The sequence below is a fragment of the Trifolium pratense genome, linkage group LG2 (assembly GCF_020283565.1).
Source record: "Trifolium pratense cultivar HEN17-A07 linkage group LG2, ARS_RC_1.1, whole genome shotgun sequence".
Taxonomy (NCBI): Eukaryota; Viridiplantae; Streptophyta; class Magnoliopsida; order Fabales; family Fabaceae; genus Trifolium; species Trifolium pratense.
This window is the reverse complement of record NC_060060.1, coordinates 55,604,097-55,616,845: the sequence shown is the minus strand read 5'-3', so window position 1 is coordinate 55,616,845 and position 12,749 is coordinate 55,604,097. Positions and strand designations below refer to the sequence as shown.

General features: G+C 33.4%; 1 protein-coding gene across 2 annotated transcripts; it reads right to left on the bottom strand.

Moving 5' to 3' along the window:
- Window positions 1-5,270: 5,270 nt before the first annotated feature.
- On the bottom strand, window positions 5,271-12,499 carry LOC123908394 (probable L-ascorbate peroxidase 6, chloroplastic/mitochondrial). Of its 2 annotated transcripts, none has more exons than XM_045959015.1 (12): window positions 12,083-12,499; window positions 11,849-11,992; window positions 10,825-10,945; window positions 10,644-10,744; window positions 10,467-10,554; window positions 9,964-10,031; window positions 9,784-9,870; window positions 6,459-6,533; window positions 6,251-6,328; window positions 6,057-6,161; window positions 5,792-5,863; window positions 5,271-5,646 (listed from the first exon to the last, which is right to left on the bottom strand). In XM_045959015.1, exons 1-12 carry the CDS (start codon window positions 12,257-12,259, stop codon window positions 5,641-5,643), a joined length of 1,122 nt encoding a protein of 373 aa, XP_045814971.1. In that variant the 5' UTR covers window positions 12,260-12,499; the 3' UTR covers window positions 5,271-5,640. The 2 variants fall into 2 exon arrangements, with proteins under 2 accessions (XP_045814971.1, XP_045814970.1); XM_045959014.1 differs by having other exon boundaries at window positions 5,271-5,491; window positions 12,083-12,497.
- Between the last annotated feature and the right edge of the window lie 250 nt (window positions 12,500-12,749).

Here is a 12,749-nt window from a genome sequence, read left to right as displayed (position 1 = left end):
ATGATAGTATATAAAGAAGTCTATCTTGATTAAAAAAATTAATCACTTGATCAACAAATAGGAGTACTATTTGGATTCCCTTCGATAAGAAAATCATACAGTCATGCGGTTAAAGTGATGTGTTGTAAACCTTACGATTTAAATCGAAAGGTGAATATTAATAACTAAAAAATGAGTAAAAATTACTATATAGCAAATTAGAGGGCTGTAATCTTACTACGATCAGTGTGTGACCGCAGAAAATTCATTTCCTTACTATTTGGCGACTTCTTACTTACAAAGTCTAAACTCTAAACTCAAATTCAAAGTTTCAAACCATTATGGGATACTCCAAAAATAGGTCTTCGCTAAAAAAATATTGGGTTTGACCATAGACATTTATGCATTGGAGAGATCAACATCGCATTAACAAAGTTCAAATTCCAAACCATTCAATTTTCAAAGTTTGAATAACTATTGACCTTAAAAAATGTGAGTATCTAATCTAATCCAATAAAAATATGATATGGTCATGGAATTCAATATTATAGAATTTGACACAGTACTCTGTTCCCTTCATTGTCAACAACTCAACGCGTTACCAGAATCCAATTCTCGTGCAGTTCATAGAGAAAATGAGGCATTTTGACTTTTGAGGGTCCCCAATAAAGCATGCATATGTCTTTGTGCACTTTCTCATTTCGCCGATTAAAATGTCTCGTCTTGTTACAAAGCTCTACAGTTTGTTTCAACAAAAAAGAAGGAAAAAAGAAAGGCTCTAAAGTGTATCGTCATGTTATTTAAGTGTCGTACATTTCTTATTGGTGGAGTTTAACGTGGGAAAGTACATGCAGACGGATCCAGGAATCTATAAAACGGGGGGTCGGAATAACTAAATAATAAATATTAAATAAATAATAATTATAATAATATTTAAATATACTCAATAAAAAATAAAAAATACATCACATTGTTTATCTAAATTGTACACGACATTGCTTTATATCATAAAATTCATCAACAACTGAATTTATATTAAATTTTTTAGCAATTCTTCTCTCGGTGTAAGTAATCACATAATTAGTTTGAAATTCATTTTCTATCTTGTTTCTCAACCTATTTTTCACAATCTTACACTTGTAGCAAACAATCAGAACTAACTTAATTGAATTTGGACTTTAGTAGTGTATAATATATATTATCAAAATATTTTAAAGTAAATTGTTACAATTACTATGTTGTGCGTACATGTTTTGCACCAAACGGTAGTTACTAATCTTTAAACACATCTCTCAAATATCAATTTATGTATACATATGTATCAAGAACAAGTATATGAAAAAAATACGACAAGAGGGGGGGCCTCAGCCCCTACTTGTCCCCACTTATGTCCGTCCCTGCCACCATGGACAAATTGGATTTTTACCATTGGATCAAATAAAGAACATATTTTTATCATATACCGGGACATTGCATGAGTTTAGTTCGGTCGTTAAGGGACATCGCATTTTATATGTAAGGGTCGGAGTTCGAACTCCTAACACTTCACTTATGCACCTTAAGGATGTACTCCCTCCGAACATAAATATAAGCAAAAATGAACTTTTTAGATTCATTGAATAATAGATGTATCTGGACTATAATGAATAATGGATGTATCTGGACTATATTATAGTCCAGATACATCCATTATTCAATGAATCTAAAAAGTGCAATTTTGTTTATATTTGTGTCCGGAGGAAGTAATTTTTAGTCACTATGTTATCTACCAAAAAAACAATTGTAATATATATTGACCCAATTCGATGATGAGCAGATGGAGTTTACATGTTTGTCTGTCCCCAATAATCAATTCTCGCTAGCCACGTTCTTTAGGGATCATTGAATCAATAGCAATAAGTCCCGTTTGATGTTTGAAGAGGCTCATACGTGTCTGAAAATAATACCGGGAGCATTCTATTTCTTGACAATTCAAACATTTAGATTAAACATTATTATTCAAAATTATACATTTGAATTTACTTAAAACATTTTAAAGTTAACACACAACATAAACATTGATTTTGATAAGTTAACCGAAACTTAACCAGTTAAGGTGAAATGCAGGTTGCATTGATTTTGATTACTAGATTGAATGAGTCATTTGTACTCATGATCCTCCCTAAGATAATGTTTGGTAAGTGTAGGATATCATTGTATGGTTTAGATAAATTCAATGGTAAACAAGTATAGTCCATTGCAAACAATATATTTCCACCTTAGGATAAACCAAATTGTGATGCTCAGTGTAATTAATTGCCTAATTGGGTAAATAGAACAAAATGGGATTAATTGAGTGAGTGCAACAAAAGTGGGAGATGGAACTTTGCACTTCCTTTCGTCAATCAAAAAAGCTGAATAGAGTAGTAGTACTAAGCATCATAATTACTACCTAGAGCAAAAAGCTTACACAACGTGATGGATCTACGAGTGTTATTATTTCAACACTAGAACCCATATGTTCCTATTTTGAGAAACAGACTCCAAAATTTCGCAGCTTTGCAATTTCTGATGAGAAAAGAAAGTTGCCAACGACTTTGGTTCACATCCAGCTTTGTATGATAAGTGTACGATATCATTGCACTAATTTAGGGTCCGTTTGGTTTGAGGGAGAGAAAATGAGAGGAAAGAAAATTACGCAAACCAATGAATAAACCTAAATTAACTTTAGTCCAAATTCATTCATTGGTTTGCGTAATTTTCTTTTCTCTCACTTTCTCTCCCTCAAATCAAACGGACCCTAAATATCCATTAAAAAAAATTATATTTAAATGTAAAAAGTCAGTTTGAATGATAAACATAAACATAGAGTAATTTCATAATAATAATAATAATAATAATAGGCTTCATTTGCCTTTAATTATAAACAAAAATGTTTTTAGAAAAAAAAAAAGAGTTTAAATGTACTACAGATTATTTACCCTACTAACATTTCTTAATGTATATGAGAACTATCAAAGGATTTTAAAAATAGACCGAAGGAGTAATTTCTTCAAATTTAAACTTACATTAGTGATAAAAAAAGAATAATGCTAAAGTGCACGACTTCCTTTTATCGTGAAATGCGACGACGTGATGTGGCACCTCAATCCAATTATATTATTTGATCTAAAATTACATTTACATCCTTCATAAAACATAGCAGCATCACGAAACTCCTTCCTCCCTTACCCAGTTATCTGCAACTCCGTTGGACACTAAGATTCAACGGCGACAGCAACAACAAAGGTGAATAAAAATACAGCGACAACCGTGACCACAACAATTTTGGACAACGACGATGAGACTAAGGCAACACAACTGTGGTAGCAACCAGCGGTAGTTGTATCGAGACAAGTCACCGATCAAACTTACTTCCTCCTTATCTCCACCTCTATTTTATATTTTTTTGTGGGAAAAACTGCTTTAATTTTTGTATTTAATTCACAAAGGAAATTGATATTTGTTTTTACTGCTCCCTCTATGGCGGAAAGACTCTGTATTTGATCACTGGTCCACCATTTGATTGAGGTACCTGTGCTGCTTTGATAAAGACACTGTTTTTGCTTCATCTTGTTTCCAGATCTTTTACTTTGTAGACGGTGACAATTTATTATTTTCACTTTTCTTTTATTTTTGCTAAACAAACATTAGAAAAGAAAGTTGTCGTGCAATTGTCATGCTATTGGTTGTCGTGCCATATAGCAATGCTGGAAAAAAAAATTAGAGAGAGAGAATTTTAACTATCTACATCTCGAATTCAAGTTCCCTCCATTTAACCAATTAATCGCATGGATGTACGACAGGTGTCAACAAAAAATCTAATGCATATGCATGTGATTTAAAAGATTAAACTAACGAGTATTTTTTGGTGAGTTTAAACTAATGAGTTTAGTTTACACAAATTATATTACTTGCATAAACTTTTGACAACATTATATTATTATTTTATATAGAATAAACAAATAAAAGTAAAAATTATTGTACGATTTCACCCTATTATTATTGCAAGTCTAAAATAGTGCATCAACATTTCATTGCTTTCGTCCATGCCAATCATATTCATTAGATTTGAATGAATCGTAGCTTAATTTCTGTCTTTCCTTGTTTTCCTTTTATGTTATATATATCTAGGTATTGAATAATCTAACAAAAAAAATGAGAAATAACGATCAACACAAGCACCACCCAACCAATGAAAATATTTGCTACAACATTGCACCATAAAGCTAAAACCAGCTATGAAGGATTCATTTTGCTTGACATTATAGTAGAGTTTCAGGGACACTAGTGGAGTTTCAGCACAGCATGGATAAGACCAGTGGCTCATAGCTCCCCGTGTGATTGGGATTGGGGAAGGGTAATAGAAATTATTTGGTGAGGTATATAAAATCCATTCAGAAGAAATTTTAGAACAATACACTAAAACTGAGAAATGATATGATAATGCTTCAACATAAAAAAGAATTATTGATGAAAAAAGTGGTATACCTAAAGTCTGTCATTAACTTCAATCAAAAAATTTAAGCATTTAGAAGAGTTTGTCATCGATAACAATTGATAGAGACATCAGACATATAACAAATGCCACTTACCCTTCAATGAATATAACAAGTGCCATACTTTTTGCACAACCATGTTTTCATCAATTGCTAATTGTATGCTTAATTTAATTTAACAAGGAAAAGTATTAATTTGAGTTATAGCTTGATTTTGGCAAATACTGTATACAAATAATTTGGTTAGTAAGCAAAACAGAGTTTACCTCCTGTCCAAACCTCAATTTAACAATTAAAAGTTTTTTTCTTCTTCTTCTGAGATTACAAAGTATGCATTTATTTTAAATACTAGACTTGCTTTCAAAGTAAAAATATCCAAACACAATTAACATTTTTACCAAAAAAAATCAAGTTTACAAAATAAAGTTAACTCAAGATCTGTTTTATCATGCGTACACTAAACCACATTAAGAATTGAATGTTTTTAGTGTGTGATTGAGTGAAGTGCACACTCAATTCAAAATCAGATTTATCAAATTTCATAAAGCTACTTTTGAAAAGTTTCCTTCTCTATTCTACCTTTTTTACCTTTAAAAGGATAATTTGTAAGCAAATGATTAAGTCCATGAGACTCTGGTCCTCTGGCTCTCCCACATTGTTTTACCAGAAAACCCATAGGGGACATATTTTGTTCTAACTCTCCATTCCCAGAGTATTTCTTTATTTTTATAATATGGTAATAAGATTTATCAATGCATTAATACGCAAATGCCATAGGAAAAAATTAACAAGTGCGCAAATGCCTATTCAGTTGTAGTGAATTTCAGTGAGACAAAATCCAATTAGTTTCCAAGCAGGGATGTCAAAATAGCCAAAACAGCAATAACAATGATGATGTTTAGAAAATAGTTTGACTTTAGAGCCTTATCTGGGCTTCCGCCAACCGCCTCAACTTCAGCCCGTATCTTCTGCCTCATAGCATCAGACAGCTCTTTCTGCAATTCAAATAGACACACTATTGAATTTTATTCCATTCCTCTTCATTTTAAGACTTCCAAAATTACATGTGATAATCACACGATTTGAAAATAGCTTCTTCTTGTATTATTAAAAGATACTTGCACAAGAAAACAAGAAACTTGTTTTACTCCTGCACCAAACCAGGAAAATGAAACGATGAACAATATGCAAATATATATCCTCCACAAGCCTTTCACTAAACTATATCTAATAAATTTTCTACACGCATCGATAAAATGAATAGTAAAATTAAATAAATTGTGCAAACTTAGAACCTTTCCAGAGGAGTAGTTGGCTGCAACAAACTTCTCTCCCACTGCATTTGGAGAACCATCTAGTACAATGCCCTAAGAAACACATAACAAAGAAAACTTTATTAGGTGGACTTGTTCATTTGTCTTATTATTCGAACTCAAATCAAATTCGTACACAAACATGAAAAGGTAACAAATTAAAATTTATTTAAGAACATAATAAGAACAACCATCTTTTTTTCCTTTTCTTTTTTGAACAAAATAAGCACACTCAATGTGAACAGACCTCTGGAGGATCAAATTTGGCTCCAAGGTTGCTAAGTTTGGCATGTGCTTCAGCATAATCTTTAAAGAATGCTTCCTGATCTTCAGCATATTTCTCAGCATATACCTGCATCACAAATAATTTTTTGAAGCATGAAATAGATTAGTTTTATGTTGAACTAACATGGACAGGGGAAAAAAATTCAGCTATTTTACCTTGAAGGAAGGATCGTCAAAAAGAGCAGCATCAGTTGGCAAGACCAATAAATCTTCATCCTTTTTTTCTTTGATGTCCTGTATTTAACAACAGTCAATAGTTAACAAAAACAAAAAGTAAATTGTGCATACTCCACCTCTCCTCTTCTACTCTCCCTATACTGTTATACAATCCCCGTCCCAACAAAATAAATTAAAAAAATCTGACCTTGAAGTAAGAGTTGTCAAATTTTAACCATTGTGCAGTCCAGGATTGTCCCCCAGGTGCTCCTGGCCCATCTTTCTGTATATTAAGAGATACACGTGAATATTCTATTGTTTCATTGATTTCAAATATCATTTCATTAAAAAAACTATTTGATCATAATCACATAAACAAGCTCTAAAGAGACACAAAAGTAAACTATCAAGGACAGAAAGAAACAACTGTAGCAAAGATTTAGGTTTACTTTTCTTAAAAGTAAACTTCAGACAGACATAGAGGGTCAAGACAAACGGAGTAACAAACACTCATCATATCTAATCTAATCGAGATACTTTTTAATTATGCAGCAATGACGCATTACAAAATTTAGAGTAGAGATGCTGCATTGGTAATGTCATCCAATCCCAAATCAGGAATGATCTTCTGAAAACGAACCATAATGATGATTCCAATAAGAAATTAATATGTACTCGGACCAAAAAAAAAATTAATATGTACTTGCAGTGTCCCATGAAATTTCCACTCATCAAAGACGTTATTTTTTCAAAGTGAATCCATAGAACTTTTGTTTTTAATATTAATTCTGATAAGCCTAACAAAAGAATGTAGTTGGAAATAATTTATTTGTAGTAAGCCATATTAGTAAAAGGACGGCCATTCTTGATTACTCAAAACAAAGTGACCTTATGTTAAGTCTCAAGGTGAAGCATATCCACAAGCCTCTAAGCAGAGACACTTGACAGATCATTGACTCGGTCAAGTAATGGTCCAGTCCAAGGTAATAAACCTATTATACATAATATAGTTTCAAAAAATTAAAAAAATTCAAAGTCCATATTAAATGTCATAATTCAACATATATAAAACAAAAATTACATATTATTGTGAAACTTTTACTGTGTTAATTGTCTTGTCTCATATATTACGATGTAGTTGTTCTCAAAGCAGGGATTTAAATTATTAGAAGGTGCATTGGCCTTATATCCCGTATGTGCAAACATTCTAAAAAGTTGCTCTTTGATCTGTCCATCCATTTAGGTCTGCCACTACTATTAATATATCATCTCACAGTTCTATGTGAACTTCGATGTTGCTATATTTACATTTCAGTGGTTGGTGTTAGATAAGTAATACTCGGCTTGGAAGTTATTCAAGCAGCCCTAGCTATGACCAAACAGGAAGGCGATCTTGTTTCCTTAGACTTGGCCAGTTTTGAGGTGTTTTATTTACACTGCTCAGAAGTTCTGGTGCCATGGCATTCGGTTAAGGAATTTAGATTTAAGCCATGCTTCTTGTTTATCTTTGGTGCAAGCCATGCTTCCTAAGATTATTTGGTTTCATCCATTCATGGCTCATGCTTGATCTGATTTATTGGTGTAGTATTTTGTTAGATTTTGGACTTGTGTAATCATATTTTATTTCTGTTCACCAAAGTAATAGGATTTCATTACTATTACAGCTACTGTGCAAGAATGATTGTCAAAGGTCAACCCACTTGGGTTGGTCTGATGGTATTGGCTTGGGACCTAGGAGTGTGCTCCTCCTTAAGGCCTCAGGTTCGATTCTCTCTGGTTCCAATTGGGTGGGCTAATTTAGCTTCTTCAAAAAAAAAAAAATGACTGTCAAAGGTCCCACATTGATAAATACGAGTAAAACAAGGTAGTAAAAACCGGAATGGCCAGTTCAACCGATTGGACCGGGAACCGGAACTGCATCCGGTCCGATCAGGCCTGAAAACTGCCGTGCCACAAAACCGGAGATCAAATTGGTAAACCAGTTGGAAACCAGACAAACTGGACAAAACTGGCAGTTCACACAGTTTCACAGGTTGGACCACGTTTTGGGCTTATGTTAGATATAGGCTTTAATTAGGATAGAAATAATAATGGGCCTTGTTAGTTATTATTATTAGGCAGTTTTCATAGATAATAACTGCCATACAAGTGTTGCCTATAAATATAAGGGGTGATTGAGAAAGAGGGTGTCTTGGGATTTGACTGGAAAAGGGCCATTTTGGCATTAGGGAGGTGCAGACCCTCGAAGTTCTGCAATATCATTCTGTAATCAAAGGGATTTTCCCTATTTTACTCGTATATATCATTTGGTTTCTACAAGCTTATTTCTCTAAACAGACCAAAACGAACTTTCAAACCACCAAATTTAGAAAGAAAGAATTGGAAGAATAGATCAATATGTAGATATATACACACTTCAATTAAGAACACAAAACAAAGAGTAAAAAATGAAAGGTACATTTTATATTTCAAACACAATGAAGGATGAGTGAATGAAGATGATGCTAGCACGGCCGCTCCTTCAATTAGGTTAGGTTGAGAGGTGGGGTTGGGCCAAAGAAATGTAAATAAAACTATTTATCTTTTTTAATGGCCCAAATAAATCTACTAAAACAAAAACAAAAAAGTTGGTCGTATATATTATATATAAAAAATATACCAAAAAACTGACAAATATATACTAAGTTTTTTTTTTTTTTTTGAAACATATACTAAGTTTTTTATAAACAAGAAAAGGGTATTTTTATACTTTCAAGCCTCAAATTAAAAAATAGTATTATTTTAATCTTAAAAAATTATGAATACTTTGTTGTTTTTTATTTTTATATAATTTAAAAATTGTATTTAATTACCACCGGTCAAAACTATGAACCTTGAAACGTTGCCAACAACGGTTCATCGTCCGGTCCGGTTTTTATTACCTTGGAGTAAAGTAGAAGGGAATTTGGTTACAAAAGAGAAGGTTGTGTAAAAGTATGAATAAAAAACCAAAACGCAGCCCAACCTTTAAAACCACATGAACCACTAGTAATGCCCGAATTCACCAGTTTTCAGGTGGTTTAGCAGTTTGTCCCTGTTTTGTGGCAGAGTGGTTATCAGTCTTGATTGGACGAGATACAGGTCTTCTTCCCAGCCCAATCGCTTGTAATGACAAGTCCAGTTTTTATCACCTTGGTTTAGTCAAACCATGTGAACCGGTGTAAATTAAATATATAATCTTTTAGTAATCAATATTTCATATATACAATTATACACACTAGACACATGTGTGGCACAGTGACAAGGCTATTTTATTGAAACTCTTAAGTTACCCTATGATTATTATAGCAATATATTATAAGATATTTTCATATAATCTAATGAGTCTAAAAAAATTTGAACGTAAAACACGATATTCCATTCATCTATAGTATGAATGAAACTAACACTCTTGGTGCTCATGGGCTGTTTGATATCAAAATATTTTCAAAAGAGATCGACACTCTTGCAAAATCATGTCTTAAAGCAAATGGGTAAAAAGGAAAATAGTATACCGTGTATTTAGTCTCGGGTTTGCCCCAGCCACTACGGTCTGGTCTGGACCGCCCCAGTGTGTGTGCACCAGATAATGCAACAATTTCCTGCATATACAATAACTTGATAGTCAAAATCACAGACGTATAGTTAGAATCCAATAAACTACCCCGATCCTAATGGAAAACAAAGGAAACTACCTTGTCGTTCAACCCCATTCGGTAGAAAACTTGGCGCAGATGATCAGCAGGTGAAGGGGGGCCTGCATCTAAATTAATTATAAAAAAAAAAAAATATCCAGTAGTTAGCAACCAAAAAATCTTGTAACTGGGGCACTCAGCAACCCAGAAATCTAAAATAACCAAAGTAAATCAGTCAAAATTGTTTGTTTGCATGGGGAAATCTTGTATAAAAACGAACCAAAACCAACACATACATAGTCACTAGTCAGTATACATATCATTGGTTGTAAAAGAGTGATGTCATTATAACAGAATGTATCAGTAGAAGTAAACAATGCAACCCCTATCATCATATGGCCAACTGTTGTTAGTTGATAGAAACCTAATAAAACCCTATTGTTTCTGTGTTTCTTATTCTCAAATAAACAATAGCTTATCCAATCCATGTCCTACAATCCTAGAGAGGCAAAGAAGAAAGCACAAATCACAATATTACTCCAACTGGAAAATATGTGTTTTACCAGGAAGTCTCCCTTCTTCGGGGCATTGTTCAGGTCCAGTGACATCTACTCTTCCATATTTCATGGGAATTTTTGGGCCTCCAGCTTCCTGAAAATTCAAAAAAAAAAATTGGTCAGTGAATCCTCCGATTATTTCTTATAAAAACAATCTTGAAGCCAAAATAGGACTTAGGCAACCTCCACAGCAGTAGCACCAGCTAACTGAAATAAGTCAGCATATGTCACGCCTGAATATTTGTCTTTGATTGGCTGGAGAAGTTTCAATGCATTTACAAGTCCTGAAAATTGCAGCTCCATGTTTCAGAAATATTTACCATGAACAAAATTCAGAAATAATTGGTGGTTAATGAATGCGTACCAGCATTGGCTCCATGTTTCAACTCCGCTTCAAATCTTAAGCTACCATTGGCTCCACCTCTTTGTGGAAACTCCTCAATATTCTTATTATAAGTGCCAGCATCATGCCATCCCAAACGAATCTATACATAAAAGACTGTTAATGAATACTAAAAGCGGCAATTCAACGATAGAATTATAGAAACAAACTTCAAATCTTACAAAAAGAACCATAAAATTTCGTATACTTTACTAAGCAAGTTCTTAAGCAGAAGTAAGGTTCATAAAAGTAAACACAGAATGCAAGTCCCCCAGCAGAAGTAAATTTGATAAAAATATCAATGACCACAATTTAGTTACTTAACCTTAAATTCACCATGAATATCAAGTGGATTAGTTAACCATATTCAGAGGTTGTTTGTTATAGCTTATTTTAGAAGAAAAAATCACTTTTTTTATAAAAATAATCACTTTAAAAAATATTGCATGTGTTTGTTACAGATTTTTAAAATAATCACTTTTCCATGTTGTAACCAAACAAGTTAAAGATTATTTTATTAAAAAAAGCGATTTTTTTTTTTTTGGCTTTTCACCACCAGTTTAATCTGGTTCAGGGGGTCAGTTCTGGCATCAAGTGGTTCCAGCCCCTCCCGATCGCAGTTGCGGGGGATCGAACCGTGGTCCTCCCTACCAAGTTCAACGCCAATCATCACTGAACCAACTAACGATTGGTTAAAAAAAAATGATTTTTATTACAATAAACAAACACAAAGTAAATTCTATATTTCTATAAAATCTCTAAAAACTAATCTCTAAATTATTAAATATGAAAATCACTATTTTTTTTATGTTTGACATGTTTGGTTTCTCTAAATAGAATTGATTTTCCATTCAGAATTGAGCTAAAATCGTAGTTTCTAATTTTAGAATTGATTTTTACACTAAAATTTATTGTTCAACTCAGTTTAAACATAAATTTTACAAAATCAATTCACTCAAAAAGCACCTTGAAATCGAAGAGAAAATGTAAAAACAATGAAAATTACCAAAAGAGGATGACAGAACTTAGTCTTGAGAAGCTCCTTGATATCTTCTCTAGCACTCTTCAACTGATCAGGATCAGACGCAAACGCTTTCGGAGTAGAAACCGTTCCAAATCGTCCACTCGAAACACGAACTTCTGATCTTCGCTGAAAAATTGCGCGCGTGATTCAAATCACACAAACTAAAACAAAATTGAGATAAAATCATCAAAGAGAAATCACGAAATAAGACAAAACCTGGTCGAGAAACAGATGAGAAATGCGAGGAGATAACCGCAAGCAGTTGAGCGAGGAAACGGAATTTGAAGAGGATGAAAATGAGAAAAAGGAACGGGAAGAAGAGGAGACTGAGACGGTGGCTCTGGTAGCGGAGGGGATTATGCGAACGGCGGCGCCGCCAGTAATAGTAGCCATTTTTGCGGTTGGTGAAGGTCGAGATGGTAAAGTTAGTGAAGGAGTGAGTTACACACGCTCTGCCATTTGGTTTTGTTGAATTTTATATATTATTGTTTATTTATTTTTTAAAAAAAAAAATCTTTGCTAATTTCTTTTTGTTTCCTCTCCTTGCGTTTTGGATGATAAATCTTGTTGTGCAAACACTTGCCAATCAGAAATTAGTTCTTTGTATTTGGGATGTGATCCACGATATGCTTGTGTACGTTTATATACTGCTGCTAGGGTTGGGAACAGGCCAGGCCAGGCCAGGCCAGGCCAGGCCTTGACAGGCCTGAGTCTGGCCTACGATTTTTTTTCAGGCCTAAGCCTGACATGTGGCCTATCAAATGATATTTTTTTTGGCCTGGCCTGAGCCTTTTAAAAGCCTGGCCTGGCCTTGTAGCCTGTTTAAAAGTCTGTGTTACATTAAAACTTCTCTATATAGTTTTTTTAAATAGGCTAAACAAGC

Coding starts and splice junctions, on each gene's coding strand:
- LOC123908394 (XM_045959014.1), bottom strand. CDS start 12,259: ATGGCTACTATTACTGGCGGCGCCGCCGTTCGCATAATCCCCTCCGCT. Junction 11,993..12,082: donor CTCATCTGTTTCTCGACCAG/GTTTTGTCTTAT, acceptor GCAATTTTTCAG/CGAAGATCAGAAGTTCGTGT. Junction 5,864..6,056: donor CCAAATTTGATCCTCCAGAG/GTCTGTTCACAT, acceptor TGTGTTTCTTAG/GGCATTGTACTAGATGGTTC.